Source organism: Callionymus lyra, chromosome 4 (genome assembly GCF_982586985.1).
Source record: "Callionymus lyra chromosome 4, fCalLyr1.hap1.1, whole genome shotgun sequence".
Classification (NCBI taxonomy): Eukaryota; Metazoa; Chordata; class Actinopteri; order Syngnathiformes; family Callionymidae; genus Callionymus; species Callionymus lyra.
Genome location: NC_141821.1, coordinates 19,424,843 through 19,445,051, shown reverse-complemented (window position 1 = coordinate 19,445,051; position 20,209 = coordinate 19,424,843). Strand labels below are relative to the sequence as shown.

At 39.2% G+C, this 20,209-nt stretch overlaps 2 protein-coding genes across 2 annotated transcripts; one reads left to right on the top strand and one right to left on the bottom strand.

The window, feature by feature from the left end:
• Positions 1-7,397: 7,397 nt before the first annotated feature.
• LOC148081998 (uncharacterized) lies at positions 7,398-8,925 on the top strand. Its single transcript, XM_087788373.1, has 4 exons — positions 7,398-7,570; positions 7,634-7,733; positions 7,795-7,924; positions 8,873-8,925. The coding sequence occupies exons 1-4, from the start codon at positions 7,398-7,400 to the stop codon at positions 8,923-8,925; spliced, it is 456 nt and encodes a 151-aa protein (XP_087644499.1).
• On the bottom strand, positions 8,695-18,748 carry ipo4 (importin 4). The gene is made up of 30 exons (XM_087789072.1): positions 18,279-18,748; positions 18,022-18,108; positions 17,403-17,482; positions 17,294-17,335; positions 17,089-17,218; positions 16,730-16,909; positions 16,557-16,622; positions 16,378-16,479; positions 16,045-16,128; positions 15,643-15,798; positions 15,493-15,546; positions 15,253-15,362; positions 15,069-15,177; positions 14,857-14,986; positions 14,679-14,792; positions 14,365-14,478; positions 14,058-14,181; positions 13,864-13,975; positions 13,657-13,781; positions 13,457-13,534; positions 13,240-13,297; positions 12,874-12,979; positions 12,077-12,270; positions 11,958-12,005; positions 11,764-11,889; positions 10,494-10,717; positions 10,287-10,419; positions 10,117-10,221; positions 9,425-9,494; positions 8,695-9,343 (listed from the first exon to the last, which is right to left on the bottom strand). Exons 1-30 carry the CDS (start codon positions 18,351-18,353, stop codon positions 9,213-9,215), a joined length of 3,267 nt encoding a protein of 1,088 aa, XP_087645198.1. The 5' UTR covers positions 18,354-18,748; the 3' UTR covers positions 8,695-9,212.
• Between the last annotated feature and the right edge of the window lie 1,461 nt (positions 18,749-20,209).

The following is a 20,209-nucleotide window of genomic DNA, read 5'->3' as shown; positions in this document are numbered from 1 at the left end:
CTGCCTGCCTCGCGCTCGGGGGCGTGGCCAATCATTCACCACTTCCCGTAGGGCGATGACGTCACTTTTTCCTTTTCGTCTCGTAAAAATAGAATCCGGCTTTTGAGTTGGTCACTAAACTATGACGATTCAGTGTGGAAAATATGAACACATCACCACTATTACTGTTTGTTTTTTTTTTAATTAAGGGACTTTTTTTTTAAACGACTCATCAGAATTAAGTAATTGAGTAAGTAGTATTTATTTGTGAAGCGCCTTTCTAGACCAGGGTCACGAAGAGCTTTAACAATCAAAAACAATACACAGTAAAAATATATATATATATATGTATATATACTTTAAAAGGCCAAGACAACACAGGAGTCCCAGAAAATCAGGGGAAACCCTGCACAAATAAGAAAAGTCTTAAAGGGCACCTAATGTGCTAATTTAAGTGCGTCTTAAATTGTTCTAGGAACTCTATTATACTCATCAGTATGTTTCTTTTTGCACAAAACTCTCATTTAATAAATATATTTACATTAGAAAATACGCTTAAGCCCCGCCCACTTAAAATGCGATGTTTTTGCTGAGAAGTCTCGTCCGAACAACCACGCCCACTCTTCTTTGATTGGTCACAGAAACACTAGTTGCATGCAAACTCCCGTTTTTTACATTAAAAAACGAATAATAGAAATAAGGTTTGATGCTGAATGTACACATTAAAAAAAACACCTAAAGGCAAAAGTAACTCTCACCATGTTTTCATAAATATTTATTTTGTTTCACGATTAACATGTAGGTACTTATACGATTTAGGGCTTCAAGGGACGGACACGTCCACCACGGGAGAGAACTTTATTAAGTAATAACTTCAAAACGGAGCAACGTCATGATGAATGACCTACTGCATTTTGAAGAGGACAACTTCAACATTTACAACATGTGAATAACTCAGGAGAGTTGGGTTTTCACATGAGGTGCCCTTTAAGATGTTTCTTGAAGGAGTCAGTAGATCATCAAAAATAGATAGAGAGGAAGATTGTGTCATAGCTTAGGAGCAACAGTCTGGAAGGATTTCCCTTTTCTGGTCCAGAAGCGTGTTCAGGAACCATCAGTAGATTCTGATCCACAGACCTCAGAGCCCGAGCTGGGGTGTAAGGCTGGATCAGATCACTGATGTAAGGAGGAGCCTGACCATGAATAGATCTGAAAGTAAGAACCAGAATTTTAAAATTGATCCTGAAAGAAACTGGCAGCCAGTGAAGAGTTTTAAGGATCTGGGGAAATGTGAGTTCTTCTACTAGAGCGGGTCAGAATTATCGCTGTAGAGTTTTGTATTAACTGCAGGTGAGACACCTTCTTCTTGTTTAGACACAAAAATAAACTGTTACAATAGTTTAAAGGAGAAGACACAAACACATGGATTATAACCTCCAGAGCGTGTTGTAACACCATTTTTCTAAGTTTAGAGATTTTTCTCCTTCCAAGGTGCCAAGGTTAATTCTAAAAATATCCTTTGTTGTTAAGTCAAAATTCAAAATTCAAATGTTGTTATGGGATTTAAGTCTATATCTTCTAGAAGAGATTAGAGGCAGTCATTCAATATATCATTATAAAACCGTGACCTTTGACAATGCAATCTGTAAATAAATAAACTCAAACTGAAACTGAAACTGAAATCATTAAAATATGATACTTAAATGAACACTTTCTCAAACATTCCCCATTAAAAACATTTGTAATATAATTGTTTTATTTAATGTTAGAATGTGTCATGTTAAGAGTTATTTTTAAATCAAAGCTAACATAAGATCACAATTAAACAAAGTGGGTCAGAATTCTCGCTGCAGAGTTTTGTATTAACTGCAGACAAAACAGCTCCTTCTTGTTTAGACACGAAAATAAACTGTTACAATAGTCTAAACCAGAAGACACAAACGCATGGATTACAAGCTCCAGAGGGTGCATCAAATCGTTTATGAAATATTAAAAGATGCGTCACTGCAGTTCATCACACTCGAGTTTGATGAAAAGTTCAAGCATGAAAAATGGAGTGACCCGGATAGCAAAATAAATTGATTCAAATCTGATTATTATTAGTCAGATTGGTTGACGTTGAGATTTCAACGATGATGTTATCATTTCAATTTGATTCAATTAAATTGTATTTACAGTGTCTTATCATAACAACGTTATCTCAAAACACTCTATAGTGTAAGTAAGACTATATCAAAGCGTGACAGTGATGAGACAGAACTTTCTTTTAGAAGGCAGAAACCTCGAACAGAACCAGACTCAGTGTTGACAGCACCTCCTGCTGTGACTGGCTGGGAGGGTGGATGATGGGGTGGGAAGACAGATGGATGGAGAAAAGAGTGAGGGAGGATACAGTGAGAGAAAAGAGAGTATAGTTGAGTCCTTGGAGGTGCTGGAGAGAAATCTGGATCCGTTGACAAGGTGGAGATCCTGGATCCATCAGCAGCTCCGGAGGTGAAGCCCTGGAGCTCCGGGCGAGAGGAAAAGTGTGGGTTTAAACTGCTCAGGTGATGAATGTTATGCAGAAAAAGAGACAGAGAAGGAGCTCAGTGTCTAAAACTCCTCCTCCAACAATCTAAGCCTATAGCTGCAGAACAAAAAGGGCTGCTTCAGGCAGATCCGGTGTCAGTCCTAACTATAGGCTTCATGGAAAACTAAAGTTTTAAGATTACTCTTGAACATAGAGAGGGTCTCTGCAGTCAGGATTAAGGCTGGTAGTTTGTTGATTTATTCGACGTAAGACAAATAGATGATGGTGAAGTTGACATCTGTGGCCAGTTGGGACACAGCATAATCAATGCATCTATAGATGAATAAATATTATATTCACCGTAAGAATTGATTGAAAATCCAACAGTTTTTCAACGTCGATCATAGCGATCAATGTTGTTAAAATATCAGATCCCAATGTTGCCCGACAACATTGATTCCATGTAGTTTTTTGGGGAGCTATATTATATTGAAGGTAGTGCAGTTTGGGGAAAACTTGACTCCCCATTGAACCCGGAATTAGAGATTGATTGATAGATATTCCTTCCTAAACGGTAGATGCATACAAGTGGAACAACAGTGAAGAAGATCTATATGTTTTTATTACTTATCCTCTCAGCTGGAAGGAGCAACGGATTCTCTCCTTTCTACATCGGGGGTGTATATTCTGGCACTGAAGGTGGACAGGTTCGCCATCATGGACGACAGCTTGTTCACAGTCCTCCCTGAGTCCCTCTCACTGAGTCCAGAGCAGCCCAGCACAGAGCTGGCCCTCCTCACCAGTACGTCTGCCTTCTCCCGGTCCTGTACCGAAGGTACATCAGATGACGCTGCTAAACGGACTATGAAAGTAAAAAATGGAGACTTTGACAAGAAATGAAAATATATAAGGAATTCTGCAGCACACATTTAAGGATTGAAGAAAGGAGGACAAAGAAAATGTGAAATATTTCATCCATCCATCTACTCTACCACTTGTCCAATCCCAGACCGGAGAAGAAAAAAAAAGGCCAGACTTTCCTCTGTGTCGTCCTATAGGAAGAAGAAAGCTTGGCGATAAAAAAGATAAAACATTAAAGAAGAAATATGAAGAATATACTAAAAGGGACAAGGTAACGGTTAGGATTAGAAAATGTATTTAAAAAAATGTTTTCAAAGTAAAGTAAGACATAACAATAATTACATTTTCGTAGATTATTTTTAAGTGAGGGTTAGGGAAAAACTAAATAAAAATGTATTTAAAATAATAAAAAACAGATGAGTAAAAATACATTTTGAAAGAAGTTTTTCAAATTTCTTCTTCTTTTTTTTTTATACTGTTTCACCCTTGTGTTATCTCAGTGTCAAGGTGACCGGTTGGCCCGAAAACAATGTGTTTGTGGTATCCCTTGTGTTGTCTCTGGGGCAAGGTGCTTGTGTATTTCTATAAGTCAGGGAGGTCGTTCACCTGGACCCAGAGAGTATTGATTTGTTAAAGAAAATAATTCAAGTTCTAGTCAATAAAAATAAAAAACAAAAAAGGATAAAAAATGTAGAAAAGATACCGAAGTTAAGAAGTTCTTAACAATGTTTTTTTTAAGAAGATATATATTCTTTATGGTTTTTAGTTAGGAACATGGCAAATCCAGGGTTCTAAATTTAGAAAATGATATATATTTGCATGTATTGTAACATTTTTTCGTGTCTAAACAAGAAGGATCTGTCTCGCCTGCAGTTAAGACAAAACTCTGCAGCAAGAATTCTGACCTGCTCTAGTAGAAGAACTCACATTTCCCCGATCCTTAAAACTCTCCACTGACTGCCAGTTTCTTTCAGGATCAATTTAAAAATCCTGGTTCTTACTTTCAGATCTATTCATGGTCAGACTCCTCCTTACATCACTGATCTGATCCAGACTTACACCCCAACTCGGGCTCTGAGGTCTGTGGATCAGAATCTACTGATGGTTCCTCGCACACGGTTCAGGACCAGAGGAGAGAAATCCTTCCAGACTGTTGCTCCTAAGCTTTGGAACGATCTTCCTCTTCCTCTCTGTTTGATGATCTACTGACTCCTTCAAGAAGTATCTTAAGACATTCTTATTTGTTCAGGCGTTTCCCTGATTTTCTGGGACTCCTGTGTTTGTCTAATGTGTCTTGGCCTTTTAAAGTATATATTTTAACTGTGTATAGTTTTTGATTGTTCTAGACCAGGGTCAAAAAGCCCTTTAGAAATAACTATTACTTACTTACTTACTAAAAAAGTAAAGATAATAAAATGATTATGTAATTTTAAAATGAAAATATGGGTAAAGGTGAACAAGCTCCCTGGCTGACAGGAATACATATGCATTGAAGGCGTGCTCCTTTGCTTTGTCTGTTTTGACCCGATGCAAAGAAACTGGAGTTTAGGTGGAAAATGAAGAGCGATGGGCGGGTAGTTTGGGCTTAGATCAGTCAGTGTTATAATAAGATTTAGGAAATAAATAAAACAATAAATTAATTAATGATCAGTTGAAAACAAATCTAATAAGTAATATTTGCTTAATTGAGAGCTCTCTGGGAGGTAAATCATCTGCTTATTTTAGTTTTTTAGGAATGCGCCAAATATACTTTTATGGTACTGATACCATTACCGATATCTGGACTTTGAGCAACAGTAGATACCGTTACTGATCCAGTACCGGTGTTGTTTAAAGTGTTTAATGTTTAACAGTCTTTTGAGGACAAAAGGAAAATGAGAAAATGTTAATTGTGAACTTTGTTGGTGGGAAATTGTGAAATTGGTGAAAAAAAATCCTAGGAGTGACAATTTGGAACAAAACAACCCTGCAATTGTAAAGTTTAATAGGTGATCACAAAAAGTCCAGAACTAAATAATAACACTTGTAGAATAAACAAGTCAAATAAAAGTATTCCCTGCCAAAGGTTTTGTAAGTAAGTAAGTTATTTATAAAGCGCCTTTCTTTGTGAATAAATCTCAATAAAAGAGGCAAAAACTCAATATAATTATATAATAGAACCACATGATTAAAAAAAATAAAAATCATTTGATATCTTTTTTTAAACTTTTGGTGAACACAGAGTGATTCATAATCAAAGTTGAGTCTCTTCGTGTTGAAAAACATTGCACACCCTCTAAGTGAGCAGTAGGACGTAAGAACCTAGTCATGTGACACCTGGTTGTGACACCGGTCAGTGACCTCTGTATCCGTTAAAATATTCAAACGGACTCGTCAAACCATGTTGTGCTGCTGACACAGATTTCTTTTTACTAAACTAGACAAGCACCTCGCTCAACAGTTTCACGTCGGTTTCACTATGAATTTAGCTCGAAGCCACTTTCAAAATGAGCCTAGTTTTAGGGGAAATTATTAGAATGTGTCTGGACTATTGTAACAGTTTGTTTTCATGTCTTAACAAGAAGGAGCTGTCTCGCCTGCAGTTGATTCAGAACTCTGCAGCGAGAATTCTAACCCGCTCAAGTAGAAGAACTTACATTTCTCCGATCCTTAAAACTCTTCACTGGCTTCCAGTTTCTTTCAGGATCAACTTTAAAATTATGGTTCTTACTTTCAGATCTATTCATGTTCAGGCTCCTCCTTACATCACTGATCTGATCCAGCATTACACCCCAGCTCGGGCTCTGAGGTCTGTGGATCAGAATCTACTGATGGTTCCTCGCACACGGTTCAGGACCAGAGGAGAGAAATCTTTTCAGGCTGTTGCTCCTAAGCTTTGGAACGATCTTCCTCTCTCTGTGTTTGATGGAGTCTACTGACTCCTTTAAGAAACATCTTAAGACGTTTCTATTTGTTCAGGCTTTGTTTTTGGCTTTTTGTTCAGCTTGATTTTCTGGAACTCCTGTTGTGTTATCAGTATTATCTTGATCTTTAAAATATATACTTTATTGAATATTGTTTTGATTGTTTAAGCGCTTTGTGACCCTGGTCTGGAAAAGCGCTATACAAATAAAAATAACTTACTTACTTACTTACTTACTTATCTCTGTGTTGTTTATCTTAGTGATGTGCTGGTGAAGCTTCATGAAACAGTGTCAGGTTGTTTAGAGGTCAGTAGGTGGCACCATCAGTTTAAAAATTATTTGATGTTTCATTATGACTGTTGACAGGAAAATAGTGCAGAGAACGCCATCTAGTGGACTCTGAAAATAATGACACTGCTTCATGAAGCTTCATCGAACCATCACTAACTTAACTTACTAGACATTGTTTTACCTTCTGACAGAAATGGATAACAAACACACATTTTTGCCAAGTTGTCACTATTTCAGTCGACTTTCTGTCAAATCACGTACGTTATAAATGGAACCTGCTCGTCCACGAGGCTGAATATTACACAAATACTTCTGTCCACCATGCCAGTTGTGAGTGAGACAGCGTGTTCTGTGACGTGCCAGGACCAGAGCTGGAAAACACACGGAACCCAACGTCAGGGTCTGTGACATGAGCTGATGTGTTATCCTCCCGCGAAAGCTGCGGGCACAACAACATCCTGCTCATCATCTCGCAAACCATCATGACGATGATCCATGACCTTAAGATAAACTTAAGAACCGACTCCGTCCAACCCGAGAGATGGAGAAATCCATCTGGTCCAATTATCGTCTCCTGGACACACGACCTCACTCGACAGTGTGATGAAAGTCACGTGTGAGTGACAGATGACGTGCACGCTCACACCAGCCGCTTATAAAAAGAGCCAGCAGGGCAGGACTCACGTCTGTGCATGTGCCACGTACGCTCTTGCCTTTCGGAGGACTTGAATCATCCGCCCCGGAGAGGACACCACACCAGCTGGAGGAGAGAGTCAACTCTCGCTCCGAAGTAAACATCCTCCAGAGAGGCGAAGATCCTGAGACAATCTTTTTTCTAAAAACCATGTGAAAAGATGGCAGGAGACGAGATGAAAACCGAGCAGGTGGGACGGGCCGGGATGGAGCGAGCACAGCTGGACTGGGACATCCCCATGATGGTGCCACTGCCCATCCAGGTGGAGACCGACAGCATCCATCGACCTTTCCCCTTCCTGGACACCACGCTGGCCGACCTCGGCATTCAAGAGTGAGTCTGCGAACGATGACTCCTCGCCGCGATCGGTAACGTCACTGCGTCTTTTTTTTTTAGGTCAGAGGTCAAGGAGAGGGTGATTTGGGTGGACACCAAGAAAACCCAAGTGAAGACCAAAGCAGGGAAGCTGAAGGAGAACGAGACCACCATCCTGGAGGTTCGGTGCTAAAGACTGAGCTCTAGTGAAGTTCGAGTGACGGGTGCACGTGTTTCTACAGGTGCGAGTTAAAGCCCAAAAACCCGGAGACGAGAAGCAGCAGGAGGTTCTGTACAGCACAGAGGCTCACACCGACCGGTCTTTCTGCCGGACCGGAGTCAACATCCTGCCCTGGAAGCACCAAAACCCAGGTCTGGCATTTACTAAATATCACATAGGAACATCAGTGAGTTACTTTTAGTTTGTGAAAATATTTTGAACATGAATATTTTCAAATTTATGCTACGATAAAACACTTACGAATGACTTCTCATACTGATTGAAAAAACTAGGTCGAGCGTGAGCAAAAGTTAGGGATATGCTGCCAGAGACACATTAAATAAGGCAAATAAAACTTTATAATTACTTGAAAAAGTGTCTCAATGACATGAACTTTTAACTGTAATGTTACTGTACATTTGTTTAACCTTTAGGAATTTTATAGTGAATCATAAATCATACATTAAATTTGTATTCATTATTTTTCGTGATTTATACATACTTTTATGTTGCTGCCACGAAAGATTCCAGTGTTGTGTCACCGGCAATTCAAGTTTTCTGATTCTAAGCCATGGAAAGAATATGTCAATAGGATGCGTTTATAGTTTCAATGTATTTTATGATGAAAAGGAAGAAAAGTTTTCTTAAAAAATACCTTTTTTTTTGTATTTGGAGTTAAACTAGCAACGATCAGTTCAGTCAAACTGCATTATCATCGTTCAGTAATTTGAAATTGTCACCAATTGAAATTATTTAGTTGCCGAAAACCCATCAATACAATGAACATATAAAAATATACATCAAGTGTCACATCCTTCATTTAAATATTCACACTGTCATAAATGCTCCGAGAGTTGTATAAAGATAATTGAAACATCGCATCGAGTGGTGAATTATTCCACCTTCAAATAATTGAGAGTCATTGTGTTTGTTTTTACCAATTTTTATTTTCTAAAAATAAATGAACGCAGTCACTTTTGACAGGAAGAGTAGCAGCTCCGAGGATGTACAGCTTTTCAATCCTTGGACTTATATTAATTTACAATACAAGTTAAGTTGCTCTTTTGGTGACGTTCCCTTTATTCTGTTTGACTCAACAGAAACTGGACTGGACCAGGTCGATGTTTCACTCGGCACGGAAGACCAGAATTAGAAATGTCAAGAGTGAGGCTCAATGCTGCAATAATAGCAAAAATATCTACTAATGAAGCCTGAAAGGCATCTGGAGGTTCATGATGATGTGTTGCAAACTGACTTTAACAAGTTAATAAAGTGTTGTCTGACTTAATCTTTGACCGGCTTTACTCTGGTTTGCAGGTTGTGGCACTTGAGGGGAAACAATAGTAACCGTATAAAACATGCAAATATAAATTAGGGGTTCACTTCAAACCGTTGGTAGAAACACCATTTCATTTCTAAAAGAGTTTTTTTTTTTTAGCTTCAATTCGAGCCGACGGCTCCTCGGAGCACGGCCTGATGCTCAGCAGGAAGTGATGTCACGGCTGCCTGGAAGTCAGAGGGGTGATTCTGAGCAAACTTGACCATCAGCCCAGTGAAGATTTTCTGTGCATCTGTGGTGAAGATGAAGAAAAAACTTTTAACACACAACCGACAGATTCAAAGTAGACGTTTTCCTCTCGTCGCTTCTGCACCTTCGTCCACCTTCTTGTTTCCCAGGACGCTGCTGGAACTGGCAACGATCGCCTTCATCAGACCCACAATCTGAAATGAAATAAACCACACAAGTCTTATTTATTACTTAAGTTTAAGAAGCATAAAATGGTCAAACGTTAAATGTTATATTTACAATTGATCACAGAACTGGTTAGAGGAATAGATTCGCCAAATATAAATTCAATTTTGAAGCTTAAAAATAGTTAAAATATATGAATTGCAATAATAGAAGAGAGAAATCTTTTCAGGCTGTTGCTCCTATGCTTTGGAACGATCTTCCTCTCTCTTTGCGCTTGATGGATCTACTGACTCCTTTAAGAAACATCTTAAGACGTTTTTATTTGTTCAGGCTTTTCCTTGATTTTCTGGAACTCCTGTGTTGTTCTCAGTATTATCTTGATCTTTAAAGTATGTACTTTTTTGAGTATTGTTTTGATTGTTTAAGCGCTTTGTGACCCTGGTCTGGAAAAGCGCTATATAAATAAATATTACTTACTTACTTACTATAGCAGCTAAAGATGTTTCATGGAAAATTAAGATCTGTCAAATGTTCAACTCTTACCATTTTAGGAGATTTTTTATTATACAAAATAAATTATCAAAAGGATCGCAAAATGAATAAAAAAAGACACATGAATGGTGGTGTGTGTCTGTGTCCTTGTGTGTGTACCAGTGCAGGACTGTGTGTGTAGAGCATCGTCAGGCAGCGGAACACAGTCTTGTTCTCCTCCATGTCTTTCTTAAGAGGCAGACGTCCGACGACCGCTGGAACAACCTGCCGGTGAAACACGTCCATGAGTTTAACTGGAGATCAGCTTCGGTGACACGAGACAAATTCACCTGCTCCAGAGGAACCACTTCCACGTTGCTGATCATCATTCTGCACAGAGCAGCGCACACGTTGTCGATCACCCGCAGGTCCGACTCCCTGGTCAGCATGTTAGAGAACACGGAGAGCATCATGGGATAATCTCTGGAGCACTTCAGTTTAGGAACACAGTTCTCGGGAGGTTCTGGCGTGAATCTGAAACTGGGTTTGAAGGATACGAGGTCACGATGGGACCTGCTGCTTCAGCATAACAGCCGAGGCTGAAAACGCTGTTGTTGCGAACTTCAGCATCGGCGTCCTTCACTCCGGCGACCAGGACGGGCAGCAAACGGTTGGACAGTCGGCCGGCGAGGCCTCGACCGCCCGTGACGCCCACCAGCGCCTCCAGAATTTCACCGATAGTTCCCATATAGAAAGATCTGTCTGCTACTGTTGAAGATTTCTGTGGAGAGAAACGGATATTTATCATTATATTTCACCTAGAAGAGGCAGACAAAGAATTATGATTATTGCAGCAACACAGAAACGCTATTAATATTAAACTTTGATAAACATTAATTTCAAATGCAGGTAAAATAAAAAACGTTTTCGAATGGACTGTTTGGATCTTTTATTGGTTGAAAAAAAAAGCTAATTTTCGGTGTGTTTTATGTAAATATAAATAATATTTGAATTGTGATGGATTTTAAAACTTGCTTGAAGTCAACGGGTGAAATGTCCAGCGCCCTCTCATGGACGTTCAAAGTAAATACAAGTGAAAATACAGCGACATCAGCGCGGGTCTTGAGTTAAAGATAATGATGATCAACTGCTGTATAAAAAACCTAATGAAAATTGGTATTGAATCCGAAACACTTTTGGATCCGTTTTAATAGATATCTTTAGTGTTTTTTAGATAAGATAATTTAATGTGTTCCTATAAACTTTACATCTAGGACTATTATCCATTTAAATAAGCTTATTAAAAATGACTAAATATGTTAAACACATTCTCTGAAATAAGTTTGGAACATGAAACATTAGTCGGTTCAGATTTGCATTAAAAACTAATTTGTAGCTCAATTAAATAGAGAATCCAAGAGCAAAAAACGACAGTTTTCATATCCTTTCTTGAAGCCTTTTCTTTTCAGCACATCTAAACAGCGATGTTTCTGTCGAAAGCGACAAGGCTTTTTTTCCAAACCAATTAATTTGCCACATTTTATCTGGAACTTGAAAGGCACACTAAAACAAGCTGTGTTTGCAAGGATATGTAGGCGTGCACACTGTGTCATTTGTCCAAGAGCCGAGATTTACAAATGACCGCAAAAAGTGTAGCATTTCTTCGCCCTGACTTTTAGCTTTAGACAAAAGAGCATGTCATCATTTTTCAGAATTTTCTAAGTAAGATTTTTATCCAGAGAAAGAAAAAACAAATAGATCACAAATGTAGCATTGTACATTACCCACAAAAAAACAAATGAAAATCATAACATCAAATTTACTCACAGTTTTAGTCATGATAAAGGGCAGCAGATCATTGAGAAAGGGAGCGAAGCTCTCAGCTGGAACCGCTGCAGCCAACAGAGGAATTCCTTCGCCGGCATATTCTTGCAGCATGGAGTCGTACTCCGCCTGCGGGCAACACAACATCACATTGAGTCGACAATAAGAAGAAACGCATTTTTAAACGCATTTTAAACCTGCTGTTCTTCATCGTCACCGTCGTCACCACCATCTTGACATGCGGTCTGATCCGCAAGAAAAAGCACGAGGTTGCATCATTGATTCATGCCATTTTAACTCTGCTTTTCTGTCTCACCTCCTTCTTCAGCACCCCACGGATAACATGGCAGATCTGTTGGATGTACGCTGGGTTTTTGAAAACTTCCGATTTGCAGGTCTTCATGATACTGTTCAGGGCTTCAAGGACTCCCATCACAACCTGCCGTTCGGTCTCAGTCTTCACCACATCCAAGAAGCAAGGCAAGACCACATCAATGTGCTTGTGTAGTGCTAGAGGAGAAAACAAAGGGTAGAGTTTGTGTCCATGCAGCTCCTTCACCTCTATGGTAAAGAAATAAAATGTCCAGAAAGTCGATTCAACTTGCTAAACGTCAATAAACACTTGTTAAAGTGGAGACTAACTGTTAGCATATACATATACTGTCATTTCTGAACTAATCCATGACACAAATCAAAAGAAATTCAGTCAATTAGTAGGAAATAAACCTCTCCTCTATTCTTAAACATTAACAAAACCTTTAAGTGAAGTGGGAATTTTTGACAATGTACTAAAAGCCCTATTGAAATTTTCTGTAAATTCATTTCACAGTTGCAATTATTTTCAGTTAAATTCTTAAAATGTCTTACATTAATATAAAAATGTTTCTGAGAGTTATAAAATCTGTGTTCATATATTTTTTGAAATGGCTCAAGAATATAAATTTTGGTTTGGAAAGCGAGGACACACAAGGATGGTCACGTTGAAAATAAACCACAAAACAAATACTAAAAGCAATTTTTCAAATGCAAGTCATACTGCAGGTCTGTGGTTTCTGTGCGAGGTCAGAGCGATCATTGATACACTTAATGTCCAGTGGTCAGTTTCAGTTTTACCTTGATAGTTGGCCTCGCTGCTGTTCTCCTTCCACACATTGTACAGAGTTTGGCAAAACTGTCCCATCGCTCCAAATGCTGACCGCCGGACATCCTCATGTGGAAACTAGAGCAGTTTAAAAAAGTAAATTAGAACCTAACTGGTCGTAACTCTACACTTTGTCGTGTTATGAAAGTGTGACAGTAATTTAAAAAGTCCAAGAAATAAAAAATACATAAATTAACTATTGATTGATGAATATGAGCCTGTTTTAGAACCTTTTGATTAAGAAACAAGGTTCTTCGTTGAGGTTTTTATTTAGATAAAGCTCCCACAACAAGCTGTAGATCTAGACTTGTTGGCCTTACAGAAAATTGTGGACTTACATCTCTCATCTCAAAAACCTGCTGAAAGCTTGACTCCAGGAAAGGCAGGAAGTTTGCTCTGAAGAATGAGATCACAGATGAGATTAAACGAGGCTGATAGAAAAGGAGGGAAGTTATATTATCATCTTGTAGAAAAAAATGACTACTGTGGTCTTTATATTTGATATATAATCTGTAAATGAAGGACAATTCAGGTTTTAAAAAAAGGGATGAATACCCGGTGTTGTAGGCGATTTCCCCGAGAGCATCACAGGCATCTTCTTTCTCATCGATGTAAGCATTTTCAACGCTGAACCTGAGGAAACGGTGGGATGAATTAACATTTTCAATATATAAATGCATTATAACATCGGGTGAATTACATACTTTCAAAACCATTGGACAATTCTAATACTGTGTGTATATGCTAGCTCATACCCTGTAGCATCTTGGATATCTGCATCTGTATCGTCTTCCAAAGAAATCTCAACATCTTTTTCATCCTCTTCGTTGTCATCTTCATCCTCCAGGAGAACAAAAGTCTTATCCTCTTCAAAATGGGCCTGCATGTAAAAAGTGAGAATAGATGCTTGAAGAACGACTTGATAAAACAGATGAGTCTTGTGACTGCGGTTGTATTCATACCGTGACGCCCTCATTAGACTTCAGGGCCATCAACATGTATGTGGTGATGGGAGTCAGGTAAGGCGCCAGGCAGTCGGGGCTCACGGTGGAGATGGCCGAGTACAAGCGGTACCTAAAGGACGGAGAGCAAAGAGAGCTCAGTACGCTGCTCACTGTTGAGTTATTTTAGGGCAAAATAGAAAACAAAGGCGTACGTGCAGCGTCGCAAGTCGGGGTCATCGATGGCTTCGGTAAGATTGAGGCCCAGCTGGACACATTCTGACGCCAGAGGACTGAAGACATCTTTGCCAATCTTTCGGGCAAGCACCGAAAGAGTATCTGACAAGAAAAATATTTGACTAGCTTACTTTTTGTCTCCCATTATATCTGCTAAATTGACTGTCCACTAACAAAAGACCTGTCCCCAGCACATTGACCTATTTTGAGCTGCCGTTAAACAGACGGCACAAAGACGTAGACAGTATCATCCAGGTCGGACTTGGGGTAAACTCTAACACATACCTAAAGATTGTGTTTGGAGAGTCCTCATTTCATCAGTGGTGGCCGTCAAAAAACCTTTCAGACTTTCAATGACGGGAGGGAAGTAGGGAACCAGCAACTCCTTAGCAGCATTAGCTAAAAAGGGAAATTTGACATCAGAATGTAGGCATCTTAGTACATTTAAATATAACTGCATTAGTTAATATAATTATTATCAATTCATGAATATAATTGTCTTCCATTTCTTAGTTTCTCCCATGTAAATCTGTTTTAGAAGTACACATTTAAACTATTTATTTTATTGTCTTTCAATGAAAAGAGACTAAAAATGTTACCGATGGCACCGATGGCAGACACGGTCAACTCTTTGATCTTTGGGTTTTCAGTCGTGTTGAGGACTGACAACATCGTGTCCATGACAGTGGGCAGGTAAGGCTCGATATCCTTTTCTGTTTGTAAAAAATGAAAGATGATATTAACTGTCCATTCATGTGAACCACATTCCTGGCTCACCTAAATTCTCCATGAAGTTCTCAAGAGCATAAAAAGCCTTTTCAACATGACCAATCTTGGCCTCGTTCAAGGAGGACAAGTAGCCCAGCAGCAACGGCATCAACTCTGTGCAATATTTGCTCACCTCCGGCTGTAAATGGACAGTAAAAATACAGTTACAGAGGGCAGTTCACAAAAATCCCTAATAAACAGAACCTAACAATAGTTTTCACCTGTAAAAACTCTGAAAACTGTCCGAGGGCAAACAGAGCAGCACTGCGAACGACTTGATTACTGTCAGACAGACTCTGACACACCGTCTGCAGCAAGGACGATAGCATCCTAAAATCAAACAAACATATCATGTAATTTAACATTTGTTCATTTTCAATTTTCAATTTTCTTTAAATGCCATACTTGGTGCGGATATGATCGGCGCATCCTTCAGCCAACACAGCCAGACACATGAGCCCCCCCTTCCTCTGGTAGGGATTGGCACTGACCAGGCATGCTTGAGTGAGCGGCGTCTGGTGCAACGATCACAGATTTAAACACTTGTTAATGAAAAAGCAACTTAGAACATAAGATAAGTAAGACATTCAAAATAACCTAGTTTGAAAAATAAATAACAAAAAAAGTTTTCAAATGTTGACTCACCAGGTGCTTGAACAGGGTCTCTGGTGGCATATGTAGAGCCATGGTGTCAATAATCTGAAAGACAAAATTATTTATCTGTAAATAAATGTGTCAAACAGATCATACTGCATGTACATCAGAGACATGCAGCTGTAACTGACACTCCTGTACCTGGGCAGCACAATGTTTGGGATTGTCATTGTCCTCATCATCTTCAAGGTTGTCCTCTTCATCCTCTGGGTCTTCCTCCCCTGGTGGGGGCTCGGCGGTAAGTACAGGGAAAATTGCTTGCAGAATTGGATTCAAGAGCTTCTGCTTCAACACAGTCTGTGAATGAAAATGTGGGTTTTGATCAATATAATATAAAACGAAGATAATTGACATGTATTTTGCATGTATTCATGACTACTTCAAATAATATAATTTTCATTTGAAAACTGCAGTTTTTGTTCAAAGGCAATCCGTGGTCAGCAAACTAACAGCATAAGCTTTCACAGAAATCTTTGAGCAACTTTCAGAGGAAATCATCAAAAATTATAAAATATAGGCCCACTTTCTCATCTGAGTCATTACCTTGCTCTTCAGTTTGATAAGAAAGGCGATGCAGGAAAGAGCTTTCACTCTCAGTGAATCACTCAGTGTGACATCACATCCCACCTAAGAAAATTGCAGAGAAAGCACTTATTAACAATTCAGAGTTGTAACAATACATTGTAGTGAATGTCTGCGAAACCTCATTTAAGACAAATATATTAAAGATATAAATAAATCACAAGAACAGAAAACAATTATTGTCTTATGGATAAAAGAAAATCTATAAATCTAGTCTTTGTTTTTCCCTCACATTGTGTGTAAATAATCTACAATCATAAACTGGACAATAAAATAACAGAACTAAGATCTGACCTCCAACCAAAAGCGAACCATATCTGAAACATGAGGCACGATGATTGACACTTCGCTCTCCATCAGTTCATTGAACACCTCCATGGCTTCACTGGCTTGGTTCTGGTGAAACACAACATGGGATTAAGTGGAGCGACTATTTTCTGTCTCAATCAAATATACATTATTCAGCATTTTACCTCATTTGCTTTCATCAGATGCTTAAGAGCAACTATCAGACTTGGAATGAGGTTTCGCATCTGGTGCTGTGGATATTTAACATTAAACATTCTATTAGATGACTCAAGTGACCACACATTTCTAAACTCACTCACACAATATGCACTTTTTTTTCAATGTATAAGGTTCTTACAATTTCCTGGGTGCCGGTATATGCAGTGATGGCGGTGAGGGTGAGGATGCAGTAATACAAGGCAGATGGATTGTTATGATCCTGCAACACAGTACTGAACAGGCGCAACAGCTGGCTGTAGTGGGGCTGGAAAGGCTCCGGGTTTGAATCAATCACCTTGTTTAGCAGCATGAGACCGACCTATAATGACAAAACAATATAAAGGAGCGAGTATCACGACAGCCATTTCAATCTCAGTCTCAATCTCATCTCTTTCAGTCTCCCGCCATCACACATTTACTCGAATTATGATTTTAGTTGTCCACTGTTCTAACTGACTGATTTGTAACTTGTCCTTGAGAGTAGAAGTTGTTCTGCACCTGTCTATCATGAGGGTTGCTGCTCTCAGTAGCCTGATGAAGGAGCTGCAGCAGAGCAGGCCAGCGGTCAGGGGTTTCATGCTTGACCATCACTGCACACAGTTGGGACAGTGAATGCTGCACAGAGTGTCTATAAAACACAGAATCAGATTCAATCATCACAATCGTTAACAACTCGGTTGATTTTTTTTTGTTGTAAACTTACTCCGTTTCTTGCATGAACACCTGCAACACCACCGTCTTCAGACTGCAAAGATGATAATTTTAGTTTCAAGAGAACAAATGGTTGATTGAAATGTAGAATTTTCAATAACCTTTCTCTGTCATTTGGGTTTATCTTCTTCCAGCGTTTCTTCACTCTCAATCTTAGCATCACTGCGGCCGACTGACGCACCTTAATAGATGACATTGTATGAAAAGCATTATTAATTGAATGAACAGGTCTGGTCATTTATTTTCTCTTTTTACAGTACACGCCACGTTCACTTCATCTGTATGCAGTTCAATGGACATTTTGCAAATTTAAAAACTGAATAAAAAAGATGCATCATCAATGAAAACCATTCTCTACACTTTTACATCAACTGTAATTTATTGGATATTGTCATGGAATATTGAAACACAATGTTGCATTGAAGAGCGGAGACGCCTGGGCAGATTAAAAGTGTTGAGGAAATATTGATAGGGATGTGTCTTTAGTTTTAAATTTGTAGAAGTGCAGGTATGTCCAACTGAAATAAGGCAAAAGGGCAGAATAACGTGTCCCTTCTGGACTGAATATAAACGGATACTAAAGCCAGGAGTGACACGAGACAATGTACCAAATACTGAGAGTGACGTTTTCCCACGAGAGAGCTTTGAGGGTAACGAGTTTATGGACAGTTAAGAATGGTTAACCTCACTTCATTCAAAACTGTAATCCACACACAATACCTGAGGGTTTTGGGAGCCTCCCATGACAGCGCACAGAGCTGGAATAATGGCTGGGTCTTTGAATGCCTGTCTCAGCTGGACAGTGGCCTAGAATGACATTAAATCATTGCATATTTATTTAGAGGAAACAGTGCACACCAAACAAATTCCAAATCTGGGATCACTTGACAGTTGGTTTCACCAGTTATTATTGGTGTGTCCAGACATGACTAATCGAGTGCAGAGGTCAAGATTGGTAGCAAAAAAAATGGGATTACCTGCTGAATAACGGCGTTGTCAGGCTGTGTCAGCTGAGACAGAATGTGTTCGAGTTCCTGCGTCATGTCAGCCATGTCGACGAGAACTGCAAGAAGAACGAATAGGAAGGCGTTGGATCTCTAGCTGGGAGGCTAACAAGTTATCTCGAGTTAGCGAAGATGTCTTCTGGCAACACGTCGACAGGAGCAGCACACAGAGGACCTCGGTTTAACGTTAGCCTGGAATTAACCCAATGTCCAAACTACTAAACGTTCTATTATTCGGTTAAAAGTGAGAGTGGCGGCTCCTGGAGTCCTCTGTGGTCAGCATGGGAGAGAGACCGGCAAGAGGTCCATGTGAGGAGAATTAAAGAGACAGGACCCTCCGAGTCTGCAGCCTTGGGCGCTCAACGTGGACGGGAGGAGGTACTACAACAACACTTGGACAAGTTTGGATTTGAATCATTCAATTTTTGTCAGTTTAAGACAATAATGACTTTGAGTATTAGCTTGGTTTCTATAACTTCTCTTTAATAACCTCAGTTCTCTGACAACTTAAGTACACTTGAAGCCTACTTTGATTGCTTTGAAGAGGGGTATTGCTTTGATAAAGCACAGCCAGTGAAAATATAAAATATAGTCGTGGAGCACAAACACAGAAATTATTGTTTAATACACATTTATACTTATGTCTTTAACACATATGTTTTTGAAGGTTGATTTGCTTGCTACTGGACTCAAAAATAGCAGTTGACATGCATTTGAGGTGTGTAGCATTTTGACGAACACCTGTGAATAAAACTGTCAGCAGATAAAGATGTCGCTTACACGCATTGGAGCCTCAACCAATACTGCACATCACTATCGCTAAAGTGCTCTTTATATGCAGGACGGGAAAATCAAAATTGCATCCATCATTAATAACTTGATAAAGATCTGCTAATATATTATAATTTGATGTTGCATTTGTTATTAGAACACAAAGAAAATGTTTCCAACATATAACAATTTTACTTTGTATATATTGTTGTATTAACTCTTAATACAACTTTCTTTCCTGTCCTCTTTCCAGGACTTTTTTTTTTACTCTTCCTTCTTGTGATCATTTCTTGCGCTTAAAATAATTTGAGAAAATATTAAGATATATTTAGAAGGAAACCAGCTTGTTTTCTTTTCTTTTCTAACCTGCTTTGTTATTTTTACATTTTTCCATCATATTTTGGGTCTTTACTTCTATATTTTGGCTTGACGGCCCCCTTTACAATAGTAAATATTAAATACAGTGGCCCATGAGGAAATTGAAATGTCCACCACTTACATAAATCAACACACCCCTCAACTATTTTCCAGGTTAAAAAGAAAATCTATGAATGCATAATGCAGTTTTTAAAGCCATAATAGGAGCCACTGACATCATAGCATCAACCTTTTACAATAGCCATAAGGTAGTCAGAACTATTAACTCATTCAAGACTGAGAGACACATGCTCTGCTCTCTGCAACTCGGAAACAAGCAAACTGAAGTGAAGGTTGCTGCACTGACTGACACTAACACAAGAGAACCCACAACATCCTGTCCCAGAAACATGCTGGACAGAGAAGTGGAACGTGTGGTGGTGCTTGATCAGACTTGGGAGGGAAACTGTTGGTACATCTGTTTTCAGATTGGAGGTACATACTGCTCCGCGTTGGTGGACACTGGGTCATCTGAAACACTGTTGCGATGAGAGGGACAATAATACTGTTATTTTGCCTACTTTGTGCAAACTTCTAACAGCGACTGGTGAACTTACACCCATGATTGGAGAGGTCATTGTGTTGCTAGTGTTGTGTGACATGTCAGTACGTTGTCTGGTCTTGGTTGCAGATACCGTACCCACTACCACACATCGATGACACTCTGGTTGTTGTCGATGGGTCGGGAACTTTGACCCAAGGGGGTTAGAGTAACG

What these genes read in the sequence shown, in the direction of transcription:
- LOC148081998 (XM_087788373.1), top strand. Translation starts at nt 7,398, where the DNA reads ATGGCAGGAGACGAGATGAAAACCGAGCAGGTGGGACGGGCCGGGATG. An exon ending in GCCGACCTCGGCATTCAAGA is followed by an intron (nt 7,571 to 7,633) that starts GTGAGTCTGCGA and finishes TTTTTTTTTTAG; the next exon opens with GTCAGAGGTCAAGGAGAGGG. An exon ending in ACGAGACCACCATCCTGGAG is followed by an intron (nt 7,734 to 7,794) that starts GTTCGGTGCTAA and finishes GTGTTTCTACAG; the next exon opens with GTGCGAGTTAAAGCCCAAAA.
- ipo4 (XM_087789072.1), bottom strand. Translation starts at nt 18,353, where the DNA reads ATGGCTGACATGACGCAGGAACTCGAACACATTCTGTCTCAGCTGACA. An exon ending in TGGTTCGCTTTTGGTTGGAG is followed by an intron (nt 16,129 to 16,377) that starts GTCAGATCTTAG and finishes CAATTTTCTTAG; the next exon opens with GTGGGATGTGATGTCACACT. An exon ending in GCCGATCATATCCGCACCAA is followed by an intron (nt 15,178 to 15,252) that starts GTATGGCATTTA and finishes GTTTGATTTTAG; the next exon opens with GATGCTATCGTCCTTGCTGC.